This window comes from Protopterus annectens, chromosome 6.part0 (assembly GCF_019279795.1).
Source record: "Protopterus annectens isolate FY-2018-M chromosome 6.part0, PAN1.0, whole genome shotgun sequence".
NCBI classification, from domain to species: domain Eukaryota; kingdom Metazoa; phylum Chordata; order Ceratodontiformes; family Protopteridae; genus Protopterus; species Protopterus annectens.
In genome coordinates, this window is record NC_056737.1 from 1058858180 (window position 1) to 1058884403 (window position 26224).

The 26224-nt window shown below is 44.2% G+C and overlaps 1 protein-coding gene across 4 annotated transcripts in view; it reads left to right on the forward strand.

Moving 5' to 3' along the window:
- RBM25 (RNA binding motif protein 25) overlaps nucleotides 1–26224 on the forward strand; it is a 1759384-nt gene that overhangs the window by 1715637 nt on the left and 17523 nt on the right. For 2 of the 4 annotated variants that reach the window (XM_044074671.1, XM_044074672.1), the window contains exon 17: nucleotides 3779–3826. The exons of the other annotated variants lie outside the window; for them this stretch is intronic. In XM_044074671.1, coding sequence (XP_043930606.1) covers nucleotides 3779–3826 — 48 coding nt within the window. The remainder of the gene's footprint in view (nucleotides 1–3778; nucleotides 3827–26224) is intronic. 4 annotated transcript variants of the gene reach the window in all.

Genomic DNA, 26224 nt, shown 5'->3' on the forward strand with positions numbered 1-26224 from the left:
CACCGGAAGTATATCCCTCTTTGGTAAGATCAGACCATAAATTAATCTCACTGGAAATCCACATCCCGCCCCCACCCCCTGCACAAAAGACCACAGTGAAGAACTTCACACTTCTTAAGACTGAAGTGGTATCCTTCAAGGCCCCTGGGCCAGTGGAAACCACAACCCACACTGCTGAATCCTTTGCAAATGCCTTCTACGGGCACCTTCAAGAATGCATGGATCATGCAATCCCAAATAAAACCAAGACCCATTCCCCCAAAGGCAGGCGCCGGTCTGGTGGACCCCAGCCATAAACAAACTTTACAACAGGAGGAGGAAGCTACTACATGACAGAGCAAAATCCCTAAAAGGGAAGGCATCTCTGATCAGTACTAGCAGAAAACTACGATCACTCATAAAATCATCCAAGGCCAACTTTGAGAGAAAAATCGCAAAAGACACCAAAGACAATCACAAGGCCTTCTTTAGCTATGTTAGAAACCTGGGTGGAAACTCCCAGATATGCTCAGAGTTGGTCCAAAATGACATAAAATACACTGAACCCACTGACATTGCCAACATTCTGGCAGACAGGTTCAGTGCAAATTTCTCCTCCCCCTCCCCCACCAAAAGGAGAAATAACTATCCCAGCAGAGTGTAGCCTCCCTAACATCTCAGATGCCCAGGTGAGAGCCGCCCTCTAAAGCTAAAAACACAGCATCAATGGGACCGGACCCCCGGGGTTCCCGGGCCCCCCGGTGATCACAGCATGGGTGGGTTTTAGGAAGGTCATGGAAATGTCAGTGTGGAGAAGGAATTGGCCAGAAAACTACTTGTATTCATAGGTGTCAGACCTCCCAACCATCCCGATTTACTCGTTTTTTACCGAGTTTTGGGGTCCCAATGAATGGGGTGCCATGATTCCTGAGTGGCACCCCTTCATTCTGTTTTTTTTAAGCTATTTTATTTAGATTCTGTGCTTTCAGAGCTGACGTCATCACATGCGCGATGACATAAGCTCCATCAGCCTGTCAGAATTAAGCTCAGACACACATGTTGCCTGTTTGAATACTTGCGCACATCTGTATGTTTGAATACTCGGTTCGTCCGAGCTGCTTTCATTTTAATGCTGTGCGTGTTGCCCTGTTTGAATACTCAGTTCGTCCGGGGCAGATTTATTGCCATTCATACTTGGATTGGAGTTATCTACATCTGCTGAGTGAGTGAATACTATATTCGTCCTGCCATGCCATTTAGCTGCTTGGGGACTGCTAGTGCTATACCGTTTAACAGGGTGATTAGGATTCCGTTGCAGTTCTGCGGATTGCTGAGAGGTCCTGCAGTTCTTTCTCCTGGTGTGTGTGTGTGTGTGTGTGTGTGTGTGTGTGTGTGTGTGTGTGTGTGTGTGTGTGTGTGTGTGTGTGTGTGTGTGTGTGAATTCAGCAGAACACTGTGCCGTAATGTATGTGAATTGAAGTGAACACACTGCAGAGGTATCTGCAAGCCCGTATGCGAAGCCCGAACAGAACACACTGCGGAGGTATCTGCGTGTGTGTGCTCGCACGTGCCTTTGCTTTTGTGTGACTAATCATAAAAGGAAACTGTTAATTTTTCATTTTTGTTCAGTACAATGTTGGGGATTCATGATTTGCATAGGTTTCAGGTTAGGGGAGCTTGTTGGTCAGAGAAGGCAGGTTTTGGCATATTTTTTTAAGGTTGTGTAGCTTGGGAAGCTGTTTGGGATTAGCGTATACTGAAGATAATTGCATCTGTAGTCCATCAGCTGTTCTGAAAGTCAGCAAATAAGGTTTGACACAGGAACATAGACAACATATTGCACATGCTGTGAGTGCCCCAACACTCTTCTAGCCATCAGTACAAATTAAAAGACTGTAGGAAAAAACGGAGCTGTAAAAGTGAAACTGTGGATGCAACACTGTTTGCAGGTATGAAGGTCCCATGTTTGATACTAGTGCTGGTTCTTGACTGAATGAACTTAAACAGACCACCAAGGTTTGACATTGTAACAGTAAACAGCACCATCCATTTATAACAAACTTTGAGAGCTGGAGAAATACTCTCAGTGAACTCCACAGGCATAAGATTCAGGAATTCCACGAGACTGGTTATATGAAGTGCACATATTAACACTAATGATTGGGAGAGACTATCTATGGAGCTAAGAAGATCTTTATTAAAGCAAGTGAAGTAAAAAATAAAGCAGAATGACGCATATTCAGATTTTTTTTACTTGCAGAAGTTGACAGCCTGTGAAGTACAGTCAGGAATAAATAGTGCCTAGGACTATTTTAGTGGTGTAACAATGGAAATTCCCAATGTTTTAAAATAAGTGCTGCAGAAAGGAATAATCCCATGACATAATGGCATAAAAAGAACCTAGCTGGGTCATTAGTGAGGTATGGACATTCTATGTGAATGGAATTTTTCACTGTAGTACAATGCAACATGTTTTAGCATGCTGAATCTGTATGACAAAGAGAATAACTGGCTTGATAAGTGAGTCATTTCCTTCACTGAATACTGTAAGAGACACCTGCAGTAAAATTATTCTTATGAGAGCCTTGTTTCTTTTGATTCATCTTCTGAGCTCAGGCCAACTGCAGATATTTGTAAGTAATGAAGAACAACATGTAAAGTACAGTTATATCTGATATGGCAACATAGCACAGCAGAAATGGATTCAAGGGTCTAACTCCTTGTAGGTAACCCTCCCAATGTAGCGGAGGACAAGAACAGAAACTAAGTAGGTATATTGTACTGAATGGAAAGAATTAGGTGTGTTACAGTAATACAAGACACAGAGTTAGAGTAAATGTTTTGTATCGTTCTGCAGTCTGTTGAGAACAAAGTGATGCAAAATACAGCCATGATTATTTGACAATTTCTGGACTTTCTTTTATTTTATGCCTCTTTTCATCAATTCTAGTTATGGTAGTCTGCAACTTGTACTTATTTGATTTTTTGAATGTGGAAGGTAGGCTGGTACAAGGATTCTGTCGGCTACAACCTGAGACATAGGGTAGGAGATATTACAAATTTTATATTTACACCTAAGATGTGCTGTACAAAGTTTGCAGGATATTAAATAAGGCAACATTTTACACAATATAGTCAGTTTACAGTCATTGTAGAAGTAAAACAGTATGCACACATTAGTGTTTATGGTAAATGGGGTGAAATAGCCAGGTAATGGGACATTGGAGTGGCTGCAGGGGGACTGTGGTGCTGTATTTTGGTTGTCTTTTCTTCAGTTTGCATTTGAAAGTTGGTATCCCACAACTCCATTGGAGTGGACGGGGTTACACAATTATGTATGCATATTTTATGTTAATCAGCGTACAGATTTGTACCTATTTTTCATGGGCCTTGTCCAGATTTTTGATGTTTCCAGGTTGAGAGGTATGATAGGTGTTGATGACATCAATGAAATGGAAACTGCAGCAAGCTATACCAGGGCGGGACAAAAGTTTTTTGAAAGTGAAACCACCACAGTACAGTAAGGTACTGTTCTAGTGGAGAAAAACGGTCGAATTTAAAATATTTTACATGCTATATTGTTTATTCATAGCAGGGACAGTAAATAGGGAGAAGGACAGAGAAGTTGAGCATTTAATAATAGAATCCCATTGTTGTTCTTTAACCCGTTCTCTAAGGTCCATTAAATGTCTTATCTTTGATAGAATTTATACATAGATTTCATAACTGAAATATTGATTTGAATTGTTTTAATGTTGTGGTTTGTGAATTGTGATAACTTTGTTTCCTTTTATTGCAGGTTATGGCTCACAGTTCACCACAGAGTATTTTAGATGACGTTGCCATGGTAAGTTCTGAAATTTTCCAGAACAAAACAATATACCATACATAGTCATATATCTTTTTATATTCCTGTGTTAGCTAATCAGTTTTGGTAACTTCGGATGTTTTGTAAAATTGCAGTGACTTGTTTTGATTGATATCTGGTTAGTTTGTCTTAGAAGCTTGAAAGCCAAATATGATGGGGAACATCTGCAGCTTTACAAGTTATGGGAATGAGATACAGAGGATGATGCAGAATAATGTAACAAGCTCTGTTTACTGGGTGTTTAACATGTAGGCTTGAGGCTGTAGTATGCTTATTTGCTTCAGCTTGTAGTCCTGGATCCTGACTATCTTGGTCCGTACTTGCATGTGTCTCATAGTAAGTCATTTACCCAGGCCAGTGCTTCTGAGACATCTCAGATGTGAGGTACTTGGACTTGGTTAGCTTGCCTTATATACTGTACTGTTGCTTTTGCATGGAAAATTGGATAGTTAACAGCATCATCTTTGTCACTAAGTGAAATGAGACCCTTACAAGTAGGGATCATCATTGTTACCAAGATAGCAAAGGGTGAGCCTCTTAAAGCAAGCACTACTTTGTCTTAGTGACCAAGAGATGGACAGATGTTAACAAGTAAAACAGGTTAATGATTTTAATACAAGCCCCATAAAAGTGGGTATGGTTTCTCCTTTAACTTGTCTCATAAACTGGTTAAACAGTAGGGCTTGCAAAAGAAAGTTCTGTAATTAAAAAATAAACACATAGACAGTAAACTAGTCTTCGACCGTAATGTGTCAACTGTTGTGAGGATATCATTCTAAGGAATACCATCTCTGTCCAAGGAGGTCATTGTTCCACTGTTTTTGACATCCATCAGACCCATCATTGAATACAATGCCCCCTGTGGTATGTACCTAACTAGACACATCCAACAAATGGAATGTCCAAAGAAATTCCTCAGTAGAAGATAAAAGGGTGTAAATAACATTTCCTGTGCAGACCTCCTCAAAGCCCTATCCCTGTGATGTTCTTCGTGTTTCACTGTTGCAGTCATCACATTTGGGTTATTTAATTGCAGTAGCCCTCAGTCGGCCTGATTAACTAAGTCTTGGGTCCTGGGTTGGTTGCTGTTTCATCTTCCATGATGTCAGGTAGTCAGGGACATAAAGCATGCAGCCAACGCCATTTTATCAGTCTTTCTTGCTGTGCGGTGCCCGAAGCAGAAGCAGTTTCCAAGTGCCGGTCGTCCAACTCCTGAAATTTTCGTTTCGAGTTACAAAACTGAAGTCTTCAACTAAAGCTAAGTACCCGATTGGGGAAACTTTTTCTTACTCTTAACCGATGTCAGTAAAAGTCAGTAATTGTATTTCTTGTGGAAAGCAAATACCTCATAAAGATTTTCATTCATACTGTATTCCTTGCCGAGGCCCTGACCACGACGTACCTCGCTGTCGGTTTTGTGCCTTATTTAAACAACAAATTATTCGTCGTTGGTATATTTACGCTTCTAAATATGTCGGTACTCGGTTCAGTTATCCAGATATGGCTTTGGTAAGCCACCCGACTACCGACATTCCGAAAAAACGCAAAGATAAAGACAGAGACAGGCCGCCTAGGTCCAAAGCTGCCGACAGTGCTTCTCCTAAGCTAGTTGCCAGTTCGCTGGTACTCAGTGAGGCGCTTTCACAGCCCGATACCTGCTACTTTAGATTCCCAGACTGCATCGTCAGGCCTCTATGCCTAAAAAAAAACAAATGATAAGAATGGCTGAAGACCTTATTACTTTAATCAGGGGAAGTCAACCTTTCCCCTCTAAGAGGCCTAGGACTGAATTTGGCTGTGATTCTTCTGATCAGGATTCTGAAATCTCTGTTTCTTCTGATGACCAGGATTTACCCTTATCTGCCTATGAGGATTCTGATGCAGAGGACTCAGTTCCCTCCAGAGGATTTCTCTTTTGGTGAAACCTTGCATACTCTTTGGGAGCATTTTCACTGGGAAAGCCAGGATTACTCTGATTCTAAAAAGAGGCTTAGGGATTTCTTACTGCTGCCGCAACACAGGCCTTTACCTATCCCCCCTGTACTGGACATTGTTGATGATGCCTTTACGGAGTCTAGCTTGGCCCCTGACTCCTTACCACCTGCTCCCAGAAAACCAGGTAGATATTACAGGGTTCCTGACTCTCACAAGTTAAAAATCATACTGTGGATCCTGAGACCATTTCACAGGGACCCAAGGGCATAAAGGCTACAACTGCCAAAAATCCTACCCCCTCTGATAGAGATTCCAGGGCGCTGGATAGATGGGGTAAGAAGGTATACACTTATGCAACCTTGGCCATTAGGGCCTTAAATTGCCAGTTTCATATGTTAAAGTATCAGCAGCACATTATTGGATTGCTTATACAGAAAATAATGTTGAGCCGTGACTGTGTTGAAAATAAGGATTTACAGGATTATATGCATTCTGCTGAACAAGTTGGAAAACATACTTTGCAGTGTGGTTTTGATTCACTAGAGGCATCTTGCAGGGCTGCTGTCACCGGGTCTGTACTTAGGAGGCATGCTTGGCGTAAGGAGCAGTCTTTGCCAGATAATGTTAAAGCTAAATTGTTGGATGCTCCCTTAAACCAGGACCGCCTGTTTGGCAACAAAGCAGAAGTAGTACTTCCTGAAGACACTGGAGAGTATGAATGTCACTCCAAATACCATCATATTGTGGGAGACTTCAACTACCCAAACATAGACTGGGAACATTACTCTAGCCCCAACACCCTAACCCAAAGATTCCAAGAATTCATAAACTCAAATGCAATGGAACAACTAGTCACCATTCCCACAAGAGGAGACAATATACTAGACCTGATCATCACAAACATGGGGACAAAATGCTCCACACCGGAAGTATATCCCTCTTTGGTAAGATCAGACCATAAATTAATCTCACTGGAAATCCACATCCCGCCCCCACCCCCTGCACAAAAGACCACAGTGAAGAACTTCACACTTCTTAAGACTGAAGTGGTATCCTTCAAGGCCCCTGGGCCAGTGGAAACCACAACCCACACTGCTGAATCCTTTGCAAATGCCTTCTACGGGCACCTTCAAGAATGCATGGATCATGCAATCCCAAATAAAACCAAGACCCATTCCCCCAAAGGCAGGCGCCCGGTCTGGTGGACCCCAGCCATAAACAAACTTTACAACAGGAGGAGGAAGCTACTACATGACAGAGCAAAATCCCTAAAAGGGAAGGCATCTCTGATCAGTACTAGCAGAAAACTACGATCACTCATAAAATCATCCAAGGCCAACTTTGAGAGAAAAATCGCAAAAGACACCAAAGACAATCACAAGGCCTTCTTTAGCTATGTTAGAAACCTGGGTGGAAACTCCCAGATATGCTCAGAGTTGGTCCAAAATGACATAAAATACACTGAACCCACTGACATTGCCAACATTCTGGCAGACAGGTTCAGTGCAAATTTCTCCTCCCCCTCCCCCACCAAAAGGAGAAATAACTATCCCAGCAGAGTGTAGCCTCCCTAACATCTCAGATGCCCAGGTGAGAGCCGCCCTCTCTAAAGCTAAAAACACAGCATCAATGGGACCGGACGGTGTCCCGGGCTGTGTGCTACATGAACTCCAAGAGGAACTAAACCCACACATAAGGCTGCTGTTTAATCTTAGCCTTACTACAGGATACGTACCCAAAGAGTGGGGTATGGCAACAGTGGTCCCACTTCACAAAGGCAGTGCTTCTACGGACCCTGGAAATTACCGCCCCATAAGCTTGACGAGCCTGGTGGCAAAGCTATGGAGAGGATCATTATGGAACTCATAAACAAAGATATTGGGGACCTACAGACATTGGATCCTACCCAATTTGGCTTTGTCAAGGGCAGATCCTGCCTTTTGAACTTGGTCGACTTTTTTGAAACAGTCACTAAGGCCATTGATGAGGGTAAGGCAGTTCACACAGCCTACCTTGACCTTGCAAAAGCCTTTGACACAATACCCCACTCGGGCATCATAGACAAACTCACCAGCTTAAATGTAAACCCATATGTCACAAGATGGGTTGCAAACTGGCTCAAGGACAGAACCCACAGGGTCAGAGTTGCTGGAGCTATGTCAGACTCTAAGCCAGTCACAAGCTGTGTCCCACAGGGCTCAGTCCTGGGACCCCTCTTGTTCGGCATTTATTTTTCCGAGGTACAGGCAAACATAGGAGGATTGTGGCTGACAAAGTTCGCAGATGACTGCAAACTGGGCGCCATAATTGATACTCCAGCGGACACAAACATCCTTCAGAAAGGCCTCATAGAAACGGACAATTGGTGCCAGAGCCATGGCCTTAAGCTGAATGCCAAAAAATGTATAGTCATACCCTTTGGGAAAAACAAGGTACCCACAAATTACCACATAGGTGGTAATCCATTAAGTACAGAAGAGGTAATCAGGGACCTAGGGACCCAGGTTGACAGTAACCTCTCATTTGACACTCACATTGCCAAAGTGGTTAGGAAGACCTTCTATATTGCCCACCTTATCATGAAGGGTTTCACATCTAGATCGAGAGGTCATTGTGCCCCTGTACTCTTCTCTTATCAGGCCAATGATTGAGTACAATGCCCCATTTGGGATGTATCTTACCCGACACCTGCAGCAGTTGGAAAGACCCCAAAAGTTCCTCACCAAGAGGATAAAGGGTCTTAAACATATGTCATATGCTGCCCGACTGAAGAAACTCCAGCTCTATTCAGTCGCATACCGCCTACTCAGAGGTGATCTGTGCCTGACGTACAAGGCCATGTCCAATCCGGAATTAATGGACATGCTCCACCTCAGAAAATCCAAATCCATCAGAGCCACGAGAGCAAGAGACTTAAACCTCAACACAGAAATAAATAGGACGTGCTGGAGGGACAGATTCATAACCCAGAGGCTCCCTACACTCTGGAACAGAATCTCAATCCATGTTAGGCAGAGCCCCTCACTAACTCTATTCAAGAGAAATCTTGATGAGTGGATGGGAGATCGTAGGTTTACCCCGGGGGTCATCTCTGTGTCACTACTAGACAGAGGCACAGTAAACTAAACCCTAAAAGGGCATAGTATTCTCAGGGGTGGTGAAAGCCACACACACTCTGGCTAGGCTTATAAATGCCCTAGGGCAGATAGCCTAGTACGAACCTATGAACCTATGAAAAGATGGAGGAAAAGGCTAAATCTATGCAAACTGTTAAAGATTTCCTGCAAGTGCCGCCTCCAAGATTTAGTAGGCATTGGCCCTCTAAGAAGTGGTCCTTTCCTGCCTCTTCCAGGCCTTCTCAGTCCAAACTCAGACCCAGCAGAGCATTCAGGCTTCAGTCTCGAGGTATGCACAGGACTAAGCAGTGGGGGTCTCCTACTTCCATAGCAGGGAGTAGCAAGTCCCCCCCCCCCCATGGTAAACTGTCTCAATGATTTAACTTTAAAACTTCCAAGTCCTTCTCAACTGACTGCTCCTTTAGGGGAAAAGATTGCTCTGCACGCAAAAAAACTGGGAACTCATTACCCAGGACAAATGGGTTTTAAATATAGTTTCCCAGGGATACAGATTCTACTTCCACACTTTACCAACCCCAAACAGTTGGCCAGTGATACCCCTAAATCAGTGGGTAGAGGCTCAAAAGCAAGTCTCTCTTAAGGATAAGGGCTGTTCAGACTGTCCCAGAAGAGGAAAGGGGACAAGGTTTCTACTCAAGACTTTTTCTAGTGCCCAAAAAAGACAACTGGCTTCCTATCTTGGATCTCTCTATCCTAAACTCTTTTTTGGTGATCCCAAAATTCAAGATGCTAACTCTTCACCAGATGTTCATCGTGCATACAGCTGCAGTCATAACAGATGGGTTCTCCTGCCGTCAGGCGGGTCCTCGGTTGGCCGAATTCCAAAGTCTAGGTCCGGCGTCGGTTGTCGTCGCATCTTCCCTGACGTCAGTGTGACAGGGGTATAAAGGAACCAGCCAACGCCATTTTCTCGAATCTTTCTTGCCGCGCGGTGCCCGAAGCAGAAGCAGTTCGCAAGTGCCGGTCGGCCAGCTCCTGAAATTACGAACATTTTGAAACCGAAGTCTTCTTGAAAGCTATGTACCCCGTTGGGGAAACTTTTCTTGCCTCAGACCGATGTCAGACAAAGTTAACAATTGTATTTCATGTGGGAAGCAAATACCGCATAAGGATTTCCATTCCCTCTGTATACCTTGTTTAGGCCCAAACCACGACGTCTCGGCCTGTCGCTTTTGTGCTACATTCAACAAACGCACTATTAAGCGTCGGGCGGAGTTCGCCCAGCATTATTTTGGAAAAACATTTAACTATATTATGTCGTCGGATACTCCGACTCCAGTTTTGTCTAAAAAACGCAAAGATAAGGACCGACACACGAGGTCCGCGGCTTCTACCGACACCATACCAAAGCCGACTACACGTGGTCCGGTTCTCAGCGAGGCGCCTAGGCAGCCCCTGACTACCGACGGCACTTCATTGGCGGTGTCTCCTGTGCCCCAGGTCGCAGGCTCCTCAGCCCACACCCCGACTACAGATACCGAAGCCACTCTTGGCGTTGAACCTCACAATGTGGACAGGTCTACCTCCACTCAAGGTGTCTTCAGACCTTCCTCTTCTTTTTCCATCAAGGCTTTCACTAAGTCTAAAGCAGCCATGCACTCTGAGACAAGCTACACAGGGCCCATCCCCAGGCCCCATGCCTAAAAAACAGATGCTTAAAATGGCTGAGGATTTAATTACTCTTATCAGGGGTTCTCAGCCCCCACCGGACAAAAGGCCCAGAGTGGAGGAAGAATCCCCATCCTCTGATCAGGGCTCCATTATTTTAGAGCATTCTGATGATCAGGAGCATTCTTACTCCCCTTTTGAAGACTCTGATGCAGAGGAGTCTATTCCTTCTGTATCCCCCCCAGAGGATTACTCATTTGGGGAAACTTTGCATACCTTAAGGGAACACTTCCACTGGGAAGGCCAGAATTATTCAGATTCCAAGAAAAGGCTTAGGGAATTTCTCTTGCTACCTCAGCACAGGCCTCTGGCTATACCTCCTGTCTTGGACATCCTAGATGATGTTTACTTGGAGGCCTGCCTTAACCTGGATTCTCTGCCTCCAGCCCCAGTGAAGCAAGACAGGTACTACAGGGCTCCTGACTCACACCAATTTCTATACAAAAGCCATCCTGCTGACCCAGAAACCATCTCACAGGGCCCCAAGGGAATTAAGGCCTCCACTGCTAAAAATCCATTACCTTCCGAGAGGGATTCCAGATCCTTAGAAAGGTGGGGAAAGAAGGTATATACCTCGGCTACCTTAACCATGAGGGCCTTAAACTGTCAGTTCCATATGCTAAAATACCAACAGTTTTTGTTATCACAATTTAAAAGTAAAATGTCACAACCTGAACAACCAGACTTGAAGGAGTTGCAGGATTTGATGCATAGTGCAGAACAAGTGGGTAAGCATACCTTGCAATGTGGTTTTGATGCTCTAGAGGCCTCATGTAGAGCTGCTGTTACAGGATCGGTCATACGTAGACATGCCTGGCTCAAGGAACAAACCTTGCCTGATCATGTCAAGGCTAAATTACTAGATGCCCCTCTACAAAAGGATGTATTATTTGGTGCTAATGCTGAGGAGGTATTAAGGAAAATGGAGGAAAAGGCTAAATCAATGCAAACTGTGAAAGATTTTCTACAGGTACAACCCCCACGTTTCAGTAGAAATTGGCCTTCCAAAAATTGGTCCTTTCCAGCCACGGACAGACCCCAAAGAGGTAGATACAGGCGCCCGAGGGGCAGAGGACAATCTCAAGGATCGTTTAGAGGCGGGCAGTGGCAAGCTCCTACACAAAGAGGTGGTGAGGATAACTCGCAATCATTCAGAAAGCAAACCTAATGACTTTCCCCTTTGCATGCCAAGCAAGACTCAAATGGCAGCCCCCTTAGGAGGAAAACTGGCATTATTTTCAAAAAATTGGCATATTGTCACAAAAGACAAATGGATCCTGGACATTATAAACAGAGGCTACAGATTCCATTTTCACACCCTTCCAAAAATGAGAGTCATGCCAAACCTGCCACACAATCAAAGGGCAGAGGCACAAAAGCAAATTACAGATCTCATAGACATGAAAGCGATTCAAGAGGTACCTACGCACGAACAAGGTCAAGGTTTTTATTCCAGACTATTCCTGGTACCAAGGAAGGGAAAAGATTGGAGACCTATTTTGGACCTATCCATCCTAAACACATTTCTACTGCACCAAAATTCAAGATGCTCACTCTACAGCAGCTTCTTCCCATGCTGGGCAAGGAGTCTTGGCTGGTAACATTGGACCTCAAGGAGGCATACCTGCATGTCCCAATCAGACAAAGTTGCAGAAGATACCTCAGATTTCTTGCAGGTTCAACCCATTATCAATTCTCTGCATTGCCCTTCGGCTTATCTACTGCCCCCAGAGTATTCACGAAATGCCTGGCATCAGTAATTGCCTACTGCAGACTTCAAGGGATACAAATATACCCTTATTTGGATGACTGCCTGATCCAAGCAGACAGCAAGCACATTCTTCTGAAACATCTGGCTTATGTAATAATGTTGTTGAACTCTCTGGGATACACAGTCAACAAAAAGAAATCAAGGCTAATACCCTCTCGGAAGATAAATTTCCTGGGTGCCAACTTGGACACACTCACCCAGATGGCCTACCTCACGCCAGAGAAGCAGGGGCAACTAACTCAATACTTCAGAGCACTAGCAAATTGCACCAGGCTGACTGCAAGGAAAATCCTGCAGGCTCTGGGATTCATGGCATCTTGCATCTTACTAATCCCATGTGCAAAGCTGCATATGAGGAAACTTCAATGGTACCTGAAAAACCTATGGTCTCAACACAGCCACAGTTTGGAAACAATAATACCACTAATTCCATGTCTACAAAAGGAATTTCTGTGGTGGGCTCAAGCATGCCAAACAAACACAGGTCTTCCATTCAGCAAGCCTCAAGCAAATCAAGTCATCACAACAAACGCCTCGGACTACGCCTGGGGGGCGCACATGACAGATCGGTGCATTCAGGGCAAATGGTCCCAAAAAGAAAAGCACCTTCACATCAATCAAAAGGAAATGCTAGCAGTAGTAAATGCTATTATAGCTTTCAAAGACCTTCTGAAACCATGTCAACTATTGATAAGAACGGACAACACCACAGTTATGTGGTACATAAACAAGCAGGGAGGAACGCATTCCTACCCCCTATGCAGACTGGCCATGTCACTTTGGAACAGGGCCATGGACTTACAAATCGAGCTACAAGCACAGTACCTGCCAGGCAAGGAAAACACGCTGGCAGACAACCTAAGCAGAAATATGACAGATCCACACGAATGGAAGTTGCATCCAAAAGTTTTTACAGAAATAATCCAAGCATGGGGAAGGCCAGACATAGATCTCTTTGCCTCCCACAAAAATCACCAATTGACAAAATTCTGCTCAAGGATTTTACATCCAAAGGCATGGAGAGTGGACGCTTTCTCTTTCAGTTGGACATCAATGGCAGTTTATGCCTTCCCACCTCTTCCTCTGCTGCCCAAAGTACTACTGAAAACCAGAGCAGACAGACCAAAGATGATTCTCATTGCTCCAGACTGGCCAAGACCACACTGGTACCCACTCCTGAGGAGCCTGACGCATTCCCCACCATGGACCCTGCCAATAATGCCTCTTCTCCTGACTCAGCACAGCTTCAAAACTCTTCACAGCCAGCTAAAAACACTCAATCTAGCCGCATGGAAGATTCCTTAGCATCACAACAGACCCTACTTTCTAAGGAGGTGCAGGATGTCATTTTGGAGGCCAGAAGGCCGTCAACTAGAAAAGCTTACTCAGCAAAATGGAAACGGTTTTGTGTTTGGAATGAGAAAAAGGGCCAGGATCCTAGAAAACTGAATTTACCTCAAATACTACAGTATCTAGCTGAGCTGCTAAGCAGTGGACTTTCATTCTCCTCCATCAAAATCCATGCCTCAGCCATTTCTGCAGAATACAACACTGATCCACCCTTATTCTCTCACCCTCTCTTAAGACAGTTCCTCAGAGGGGCTAAGAATCTAAGACCCCCAAGGAAGCAACCAATACCTGCATGGGATCTCAACTTCATTCTGGAAAAACTGACCTTGCCTCCCTTTGAGCCAGCTGCCTCATCAGATCTGCAATATTTGTCCTGGAAAACAGCTTTCCTTCTGGCTATTACCTCAGCTCGTAGAGTTTCAGAACTACAAGCTCTCATGGCTGTGCAGCCTTTTATCATCTTCCATCAGGACAGAGTTTCCTTACGAACCAACCCGTGGTATCCAGGGTAGCTTTGAATCAGGCCATACACTTACCTACCTTTTATCCTAATCCTCAAAACAAAGGGGAGAGATTACTACATTCCTTGGACATCCACAGACAACTGCATTATTATTTGGACAGAACAAAGCCTTTCAGAAAATCAGAACAGCTCTTTGTGTCCTATGCTGTAGGAGCTCAAGGAAAGCCAATTTTGAAACAGACAATCTCAAAATGGATAGCCCACTGCATACACTTTTGCTATTCTTTTCATGGCAAAATTGTACCTACAGGCATCAGATCTCACTCCACAAGGGCCACAGCTACCTCTGCAGCTTTCCTCAGAGGAGTTCCTACCAAAGATATTTTGGAAGCAGCCACTTGGAGTTCTGTGCATACTTTCTCCAAGCACTACCACCTACCATTATACTCCAAAACTAGAGCAGGCTTTGCCACTGCAGTCTTGCAGGGCATCCTGGCTCCTCCTAGTTCCACCTAGTGCCTACCACCCCTTTCTTAGCTTTGGGATTCTACCCATCTGTTATGACTGCAGCTGTATGCACGATGAACACAGTACAGTTTTGTACCTACCATAAATGTAGATGTTCGAGTGCTAATACAGCTGCAGTCCAGGTTTCCCTCCCTCCTTCCCCTCTTGGGACAGGCCTATTGGCTAACACCTCCTCATACAACCTGACTGGGGTATTCATTTATGGTGTATTTGCTTGCAACTACTGTATTTTGATTATATTGCATTGCTTTATTACACAAATTTATGCATTGCCTTCCTTCTGGGGGCACCTGACATCTGGGGCAAGAAAAACTGAAGAAAATGGCGTCGGCTGGTTCCTTTATACCCCTGTCGCACTGACGTCAGGGAAGATGCGACGACAACTGACACCAGACCTAGACTTTGGAATTCGGCCGACCGAGGACCCGCCTGACGGCAGGAGAACCCATCTGTTATGACTGCAGCTGTATTTGCACTCGAACATCTACATTTATGGTAGGTACAAAACTGTACTTTGCTGCCTATGCTAGGCAAGGATGCCTGGTTGGCAACACTAGATTTAAAGGAAGGCTACCTGCACATCCCAATCAGGGAATCTTGCAGAAGATATCTATGCTTCAAAGCAGGCTAAATGCACTATCAGTTCTCTGCACTGTCCTTTGGCTTATCTACTGCGTCCAGGGTATTCACAAAGTGCCTAGCTCCAGTCATTGCATTTTGCAGGCAAAGAAATATTCAAATATACCCATACCTGGACGATTGTCTTATTCAGGCAAAAAAACAGGGCATACTATTGAATCATATGGCATTTGTACAAATAGTGCTAACTTCTCTGGGGTACACCATAAACGAAAATAAATCACTTCTGGTACCCTGCCAACAAATTCTATTCCTGGGAGCAAGCTTGAACTCAGCTTCCCAGATGGCCTACCTCACGCCAGAGAAAAAAGTTCATTTGACAGCCTACTTCAAACTACTGGCCACAAAGACCCACCTATCTGCAAGGAAAATTCTGCAAGCCTTGGGGTTCATGGCCTCCTGCATTCTACTAATTCCATATGCAAGACTGCATATGAGGAAACTACAATGGTATCTAAAAAGCCTATGGTGTCAACATTCTCAGGATCTAGAATCAGTGATTGCTATCGTACCTTGTCTACAGATAGAGTTCCTTTGGTGGGCAGAGGTCTGCTAACACAACAAGGGACTGCCATTCACTCTACACCCTGCCACCAAAACCCTAACAACAGACGCATCAGATTATGGATGGGGGGCTCACTTGGCAGGGCAGTGCATTCAGGGCAAATGGAACCCAAGTCAAATGCACCTGCATATCAGTCAAGAAGAAATGTTAGCTGTATAGTATGCTCTGACAACCTTCAAGGACCAAATTCTTCCAGGACAGTTATTGGAAAAGACGGGGACAGCACCACTGTTATGTGGTACATAAGCAGGGGGAAACCCACTCATATCCTCTCTGCAGGCTAGCTATGGCTCTGTGGAACACAGCCTTGAGCTACCAAGTGCACCTACAGGCTCAATTCCTGCCAGGAAGGCTAAATACACTGGCAGCCGACCTAAGCAGAACTCTCATGGACTCACACGAGTGGAAACTGGAACCAAAGATATTCAACATATTGAGAAACAAAGGGGGGAGCCCAGAGATGGACCTGTTTGCCTCCCCCAGAACTATCAATTGGACAAATTCTGCACAAGGACTACCCACAAACAAGCTTGGAAAGTGGATGCCCTGTCCTTCACCTGGAAATACTATCAGTTTATGCCTTTCCCCCTCTGCCTCTCTTCTCCAAGGTACTACTCAAGATCAGACAGGACAAACCAAGGACAATACAGATTGCACCAGACTGGCCACGCCAACACTGGTACCCCGTCTTGCACAGTGTGTCACTGCTGGCACCATGGCACCTGCCTCAGACCCCTGCTCTTCTGTCTCAGCAGGAGGGCCAGATACTGCACCCACAGATTCAAACCCTGAACTTGGCAGCCTGGCTAATTACCTGATCTCTCCATTCCCATTCCTCAGTAAGCAGGTGATAGATGTCATTCTGGAGGCAAGGAGGCCTATTACTACAAAATCCTATGCTGAAAAAATGGAAAAGATTCTGTTCCTGCAGCCAGACTCATGTGATGGGCACAGCAGCTCCCAATTTACCTCAGATTCTTCAATGCTTAACTGAGATGCTTCAAAAGGGCCTTTCCTTTTCCTTCATCAAACTTCATGCCTCGGCCATTTCAGCTCATTACAATACAGAACCCCCCCTCTTCTGTCACCCACTGCTGAAGCAATTCCTCAGAGGGGCCAAAAACTTAAGACCACCCAGGAGAGCCCCTACTCCAGCCTGGGACCTTTACTTTGTATTGGAAAAGCTCACTCTACCTCCCTTCGACCCAGCTGCAAGTGCAGAGTTGTAATTCCTTTCTTGGAAAACAGCTTTCCTTCTAGCCATCACTTCAGCAAGAAGGGTGTCTGAATTACAGGCCCTCATGGCAGTGGAACCTTTCATCATCTCTCATGCGGACAGGGTGTCCCTCAGGACCAATCCCTCCCTCATGCCCATGGTGATATCCAGTGTGGCCCTTAATCAGTCCATTCATTTGTCAACTTTCTTTTCTAATCCACAGAACAAAGGGGAGCGAATACTGCACCCCTTGGAAGTGCACAGACAACTTAGATTTTACTTGGACAGGACTAAACCTCTCAGGAAATCTGAACAACTGCTGGTTGCATTTGCTGCAGGGGCAGAAGGGAAAGCTATTTCAAAGAAAACCATTTCTAAGTGGATTGGCCATTGCATTCATTTCTGCTATAAGCACCATGGAAAACCTCTCCCACGGGGGATAAGACCAAATTCAACCAGGGCTGCATCTACCTCTACAGCTTTTCTCAGAGGTGACCCTACCAAAGACATCCTAGAAGCTACTACCTGGAGTTCTGTACATACCTTCACCAAGCATTACCGCTTGCCAAATTTTTCTAAATCCAGAGCTGGCTTTGCCACTGCAGTCCTGCAGGGCCTTATAGCTAGTCCTAATGCTATCTAATTGCCTCCTCCCATCCTTAGCTTTGGGAATCTACCCAAATGTGATGACTGCAACAGTGAAACACGAAGAACATAGTACAGTTGTGTACACTTACCATAAATGTAGATGTTCGAGTGTATTCACTATTGCAGTCCTAGTTACCCTCCCTCCAGCCCCCTGACTTCTATTGTCTATACCTCTATTCTTGTTTACTATGCTTGTAGATTTCTGGTGTATTTGCTTTTTGTTGGAGGTGTAACCTTGTATATAATTGCTTACCATTATGGGGGCACCTGACATCTGGGGCAAGAAAAACTGTTAAAATGGCATCGGCTGCATGCTTTATACCCCTGACTACCTGACGTCATGGAAGATGAGACAGCAACCGACGCAGGACCCAAGACTTTGTTGATCAGGCCAACTGAGGGCTACTGCAAGCAGATAACCCAAATGGTGATGACTGCAACAGTGAATACACTCGAACATCTACATTTATGGCAAGTGTACACAACTGTACTTTGTTTCCTACAGGCTGTTCGGGGAAGATCTCTGTCCGACATGTCTGGCATTCAGGGCATCTTCAGACCCAACTCTGATGGATCTCCTTCATATTTGCAAAACAAACAGTACCAAAATTAACACATTCTAAAGATATAAACCTTTCCTGTGATATAAATAAGACTTGCTCAAGAGGTATGTATCCCTGAGACGACGACTACTCTGAAACAGGATCCACATCCATGTGAAGCAGAGTTCCTCCGTAACCTAATTCAAGTACGACTTAGCTGGACGGGAAACCAGAAATTCACCCTATTTTGGCACCTATATATGGTTCATCTCCAAGGCCCCTGCTTGTAAATGTTTAGTCTGCCAAGCCCCTACTTACACTACCAAGGGTGCCAGAACTTGTCAGAGATTTGGGATACATGGCTAGGCTTAAAAATGCCCCAGTGGTCATTGACCTAGTACACACTTATGAATCTGTAAGTGAAGGTAACATTTGAGTAAAAAGAGCCAATGCTAATCTCATCAAAGCAGGCTTTATACTGCTATAAAACTTTTCTGTGTTACTGATGGACCTGATAAAGCTGAGAAAAGCATTTCAAGAATGTTACTTGTTTGTGTTATATTCTTTCCTTCATAATGTGAAGTTCAGTTTGGTAAGTTGTGATAATATTTGCCTGTTTTTCTCTAAACAAACTTAATGAATTGTAAACTTAATAGGAAGATTCACGAGAGGCTGTGTGAGGAAGCCCTCCTTGGTCTGTTTAAAATATTCCAAACAGCCCTGGGATTTGTCTAATTTTTTCACTTCCTGCTCCACCACTCCGCACCCTTGGACCCTTCTCCTGTGGTCTCAGAATGCCTTTAAATAACAGAACTGGAACTGGTATAACATCAGAAGCAGTTGTCTTTATGCTCACTTAACTTGCTTGCTTAAACTTTTTTTTTTTTAAAAAAGAATTGGAATTGTTAAACTTCTACAGAGTATCTTGCTGGGAAAGGATTAGAAGCATTCTTCTAGGTCTGAGAGCTAAGGTATTGTCTTCTGGGCTTAAGCTTGGTACTCTTAATTTTGTCCTTCCAACTCAGTCAGTCTGGATTACTTGTTTTGTGTTTTGCATTTGTGTTTCTTGTTTACAGGTGGCTGTTCATTGCCAGTTGCTATTCTTTCATATAGGATTTCCATGATAGGTAAGGATGTCAGAGGTTTTGTAAATATTGGGTTGATCGCTGTCCTTTGACATTCTGGGCAAGCTGCACAAAAGCTCTACAACCTTCATAATATCAGACCAATAAAAATCTAGTTTTAGCTTTTATGTGATCTGTTCTGAAATTGCCACTAATATGTGGCTATATAACTACTTTGCAAGTATTCTAAAATGTCTGGGAATTGTAATAACTCGTTATCTGTTGATTTGTCTCTGGCTGCCTAGTAGAAAAGGTTGTTGCTTGGTCCAAAGTATGGGTTTGAAGTAGGACTGCTTTGTTCCTTTGTTTCCGTTTCTACTCTTGATGTACTGTTCTCTGAATTAACTTGGTTTCCACTAAGCCTTGAAACTTTATATGCCATGGAAGCATTATTTTCATCAGTATTTGGACATGGTGGAGGCTGGAACCTGTTTTCTTCTATACAGGTTTTTTCCCCTTTTTCTCCGTCATCTGTTACAGAAGGTAACTCTCAAAATGTTTTCTGTCAGATGTACTGGTGGTATCCCTTTATCTTAATTTCCTTACCCCTGAGTCCTGCTGTTGGCAGTTTATATTTCTGCCTGTCTTATAGAATAATCCCTTTTGTCTCCATGTACATATTACTTCCATTTTCTGTTTGAGTTTGTTTTATACTTGCAGCTGCCTTGTGGTTAAGTAATGGTCATGTCTCTCTTAGTGTTAGCACAGGGTCAAAAAGCAGCTAACTGCTGTAGTAGTTAAATATTCAGTATTATCACATGTTTTTGGCTAACATTAACAGTTTCTGTAGATACAGTATTGCCATTATTAACTTTACATTAGTTTGCCGAGTTGTTTCCTTTTCTAGAACACTTAAAACAAACCAGCTCAGATGTTAACTTTTTTATTGTTCACAGGCAAATAAAAATACATTTTTCAAGTTACTGTATTTACTGATGCTGCATTTTGCTATTTCTGTTAAGATTGCTTACTGCACTTATTTTAGTACTTTTATAAGTTATTTCTACTGTACTGCGGTAGCGTTGTCGCCTCACAGTTAGACGTTGCCCGTTCGATTCTCGGTTAGAGCGTCTTCTGTGTGGTGACATGCGTGAACGGGCGTTCCTTCGTTGAAGGTTGTGCGTGAGGCCCGGCAAGCCAGCGCATAAAACTCTACTGCCAATCATTAGCGGACCGGAGTTCCGCTGTGGCGACCCCTAACCGGGAAAAGCCGAAAGACAGAAACATAAGTTATTTTTACTGTATTTACTGTTGTAGGCTACACAGTCAAGTGCACTAGCCTTTTCTGTGCTTTAGAAGTGTTTTACTGCTGTTTAAATTGTATTTCTGACTGTTTAAAAAAATAAAATAAAAAAAATTGTGTTGCTCGTTTCCCACCATTTTATCTTGCTAGAATAGTCCGGATTTCAGATTTGCTGATTTCAAGACTGTATTTTGAGCTTCTGAGTTGTCCAGACCTTGCTGTGATAGAGGGAAGTCTTTCTGCTTATCAGTGGGAGTGGTAAGCACTGAGCAGCCTATCGCTAGAGGAGTGGTTTCCAGCTCTGAAATTGTACCTTATTGGCTGTTTTGGGCTGCTTTCTATCCCTTTTAACTTTCTGCCTTAAAAACCCAGGTTTGCACAACGCGCAGTGCCGCTAAGCTAGGGTAAACTATTACCGGTGCCAGAAAGTCCTCTCTTCAAATTTTCTCTTAGATCTTGCTAGTTTTCATCTTTTTGATTTCAAACTAGACTATTTAAGTCCAGCACTTGCTCAGAACTTTTTGTATCATTTACCGTAGCATGTATACTGCTACCAGCACTAAACTTTCCATATAGGAAAGTTCAAAACAGCTTCAGTACTTAATTGAGCATCTATCCTTGCATGTCTAAAAGACAGTTCCCTGTGCTTTCTCCTGTTAACCCGGTGAACTTGGACATCATGAGGCAATGTAGCAACTGCCTCATGTACACACACAATCCTCTCCTCTTAACCTCCCAACAGTACGATTTGTGAGAGATGCACATATATTGCCAGACTGAAAGCCAAGCACTCTCCAGCCAAGACTGAAGTAGCCAGTCAAGAGGAGAAGGTTAACACCTGCAGCACACCGCATGGAATACATAGCCATCCAGAACATACACCACCACAACCCTCACATAGTATCACTAAACACAGACCCACTTTCACGGAGGCTTTCAATAAAAATCTGCCCAAACAGAGACGTCAGAGGCAGAAACACAACCATCTCTTCCCAGCACAAACCATGAGACACATAATTCACATAAACAGTGTGCCACTCAACCAGAGCCCCTAAGGCAAAACAGTTTACCAAATACACTAGTCATAGGTAACTCAGTAGTAAGGCACACTGATGTCCCACTCACTAGGTTGAATAAGGAGAAGGTTACGGTCAGCTGCATGTCGGGCGCCAGGATCCGCCACATGACGCATGCACTTGTGTCACTCCACAACAGGTACAAATATGACTGTCATTGTTTATGTTGGTGTGAACGACCCGAGACGTACCTCCCAGGACTACATGAAGAGAGACATGGAGGAGCTCTCAGATCATGTAGCCCAGGCAGGTATGACCCTAGCCCTGAGTAGCATCCTACCGTCACCCAGAATGATACCACAATACAAGCAGAAAATGATCGACTCCCAACAATTGGCTATGTTTCTGGTGTCATTTAAGGGGATCCAGTATCTGTCTGCCTGGGATAACATGATTGACAGACCTTGATGCTTTGCCAGAGATGGCCTGCACCTGTCACCCCTGGGATTTCAGATATTGGCCAAGGCTCTTCACACCCCTATAGTGCCTTTTTAGGCAATATCCTGAAGACAAAATTGCACTGTAACAGATGCAAGCAAAAGTAATCTGAGGGTTAATGCTACTCAACGCTAGAAGTCTAAATCTCAAAATGCACTCGCTCGAAGCACTCCTTAAAATGGAGAGCATCGACATCTGTGCAGTAATAGAGACCTGGTTCAAGGCTCCAGAGAGCACCCCAGCGCTACCAGGATATAATTCATACCACACCTTTCGGCCCCTAAACCTGAACTGAAGCCCTAAAGGCGGTGGTGTGTCCGTATTCATAAAGGATGTGCACACCTCCAAACTAGTAACCCAGCATAATGCATCTGAAATACTTCAGGTACAATTAACACTGAGTAAAACTGCAATCCAGGCTGTAGCTTGCTATAGATCCCCCACCATGTCCCAAGACTCCCACTCCACACACCGGAAAATGTTAAGGTGCAACCCAATATACCCCTCCATTAACTGGGAAAATAACTCATGTACCAACGCACTTGCACAAAGATTTCTGGAATTCATTAATTCCCACACCCTGGTTCTTAACCCCCCCTCCCCACCAAGGGAAAAAACACCTTCGACCTGGTCATTACTAACATGGGTGATCGTTGCTCTACACCAGAAATCAACTCCTCCCTGGTCACATCTGCACACAGGCTAATAACCATGGATATCCACATCCCACTCTCTCCCCCTGTAAAGGAAACCACTGTAAAAAACTTCTCCAAAGCTAATTTTGGGCTTCTAAAAACAGAGGTGGCAAACTTCACGTCGCCTATGCAAATGGAACATAGGTGCATAACTGCTGAAACATGCACTGTATGAGCACATACACAAGTGCATGGAATGGGCCATACCAAACAGAACCAAAATGCTCTCCTCCAAAAAAAGCAAACCAATCTAGTGGACCCCTGCCATAAACAGGCTCTACAACAGAAAAGGGTGAAGTCACAAGACTAGAAAAACTCCCTTGCTAGCCTCAACAGAAAACTGAGATTCCCTCATCAAATCCTCTTAAAGCTAGCTACAAAAACAAAATTGCTGCAGATACTAAGGGCAACCACAAGGCATTCTATAGTTATGTCAAGAATGTACAGGGCAATACTCCGATCTGCTCTGAGCAACAGCACAATGGCAACACATATACCGAGCCAACTGATATTGCCAATATATTGTCCGACAGGTTCAGTGCGAACTTTACCCCCCTTCACCCGCTAAAGGGCCAGTCACAATACCTGAGGAATGCCAAGTCCCTAACTAATATCACAGCTGCACAGGCAAAAACCGCACTGTCCAAAGCCAAGAATACAGCTTCTGTGGGACCTGATAGTATCCCTGGCTCTGTTCTACATGAATTACAAAGTGAACTGGCACCACACCTGAGTGCCCTGTTAATCACAGCCCCACTTCAGGCTTTGTCTCTTCAGAATGGTGCACTGCTACGGTCATCCCACTCCTCAAAGGTTAGTTTGAACTGATTGCATTATTGATTTTTTTTGATAGACCCATTCTAGGATTGTTTCCAAGCACTCAGAGGATCAGGTCTTCCATATTAATTTTCTAGAAGAACAAATAAGCTTATATTCAGAGTCCTAGATTCATAGATTGTTACTAGGCTAATGAACTGGGGGGCCTTTCTAAGTTTAGCCAAGTTTTCTTGAAAGAATAATGGCATCCTGTATCCAAATAAGACATCGAGGACCAGGCATTTATAAGATGTTCATCATGTTTCACTGTTGCAGTCATTACTCTTGGGTTATCCTGCTGGCAGGCTACCCTCAGTCGGCCAGAATTCCAAAGTCTAGGTCCAGCGTCGGTTGCTGTCGCCTCTTCCCTGACGTCAGTGCGCCAGGGGTATAAAAGATGCAGCCGACCCCATTTTCTTCAGTCTTTCTTGCCGCACGTTGCCCGAAGCAAAAGCAGTTCGCAAGTGCCGGTCGGCCGACTCCTGAGATTTTCAAATCCGAATTTCAGAACCGAAGTCTTCATTAAAGCTAAGTACCCGTTGAAACTTTTTCTTGCTCCAGACCGATGTCAGAAAAAGTTAACAATTGTATTTCTTGTGGGAAGCAAATACCTCATAAGGATTTTCACTCTTACTGTATTCCTTGCCTAGGCCCTGACCACAACGTTGCTAGCTGTCAGTTTTGTGCTAGATTTAACCAACGCACTATCAATTGTTGGTTCGATTTTGCATTTCATTACTTTGGCCGAAGATTTAATTATATAATGCCGTCGGACCAGCCGACAACCGGAGTTTACAAAAAACGCAAGGATAAGGAAAAGGATAGGCATCCGAGGTCCAAAACCGACGACGAAGCCTCTGCTAGGCCAGTCGCTGGTTCTCAGTGAGGCACTTTCGCAGCCCCTGGCGCCCGCTACCTCAGAGCCACAGGCCGCTTCCGACTCCCACGTAGAGCCGACTGGGCTGCTGGAAACTCAAGGTATTGGACCCTCGGAAATCATTCCCTCAGATGGGTCCGAAGCCGCTGAGCAGGCATCGGCTTCTGAGGGTGTCTTCAGACCTACACAACTATATATTAAGCCATCTTCAGCTTCAAAGACTAAAGCAGCTCTAAAGACAAAGAAACAAGTACAGCATTCTCCTTCTCAGACTTCCATGCCTAAAAAACAGATGCTCAAAATGGCCGAAGACCTAATTCGTTTGATCAGGGGCTCCCATCCCCCTCCTGATAAGAGGTCTAGGCAAGAGACAGAGTATGATTCTTCTGATCAGGTTTCTATTTCCTCTGATTCCTCTACTGTACAGGATTACTCCATGCTTCCCTATGAGGATTCTGATGCTGAAGAATCCATTCCTTCAGCTTCTCCTCCTGAGGATTATTCTTTTGGGGAAACCCTGCATACCATGAGAGAGCATTTCCACTGGGAGAGCCAAGATTATTCTGAATCTAAGAAAAAGCTCAGAGGCTTTCTGCTACTTCCTCAGCACAGACCCCTTGCTATTCCACCTGTTCTGGACATTGTAGATGATGTATTTTCAGAGTCCAGCCTGTCCCCTGACTCTTTACCCCCTGCACCTGCTAAGCCAGACAGATACTACAGGGTCCCGGATTCTCATAAATTCCTATATAAAAACCCCACTGCTGACCCAGAGACTATTATCTCAGGGTCCCAAAGGGGTTAAAGCTTCCACTGCAAAAAACCCTGTCCCCTCTGATAGGGATTCTAAGGCTCTAGACAGATGGGGGAGAAAAAAGTCTACACTTCTGCTACCCTGACTGCAAGGGCTTTAAATTGTCAGTTTCATATGCTTAAATGTCAGCAATATTTAATGTCACTGCTTAAACAGAAAATGTTGACAAATACTGAGTGTTCAGAGAACAAGGAATTGCAGGATGTATTGCATGCAGCTGAACAAGTGGGAAAGCATACTTTGCAATGTGGTTATGATTCATTGGAGGCCTTTTGCAGGGCTGCTGTTACAGGTTCTATTATTAGGAGGCATGCTTGGTTAAAGGAACAGAATCTGCCTGATCATGTTAAAGCAAAATTATTAGATGCACCATTACAGCATGATACTTTGTTTGGTACTAAAGCAGAAGAGGTGTTGAAAAAAATGGAGGATAAAGCAAAATCCATGCAGACAGTCAAGGATTTCTTACAGGTACAGCCACCCAGGTTTAGCAGGAACTGGCCCTCCAAAAATTGGTCCTTTCCAGTGTCAGACAGACCACAAAGAGGCAGATACAGCCGTCCCAGAGGCAGATCTCAGCCCCAAGGCTCATACAGGCCTAAACAATGGGGTGCTCCTACCTCCAAAAGCGGAGAAGACAAATCACAACCTTACAGGAAACAGTCCCAATGACTTTCCTCTGCCAAATCCAAGCACTTTTCTTTTGGCAGCCCCCTTAGGGGGAAAACTAGCACTTTTTTCATCAAATTGGAAATGGTTACCCAAGACAAATGGGTCCTGAACATAGTGTAAAAACAATTAAATCCAAGATGGGTAAAACGGAGGCAATAAT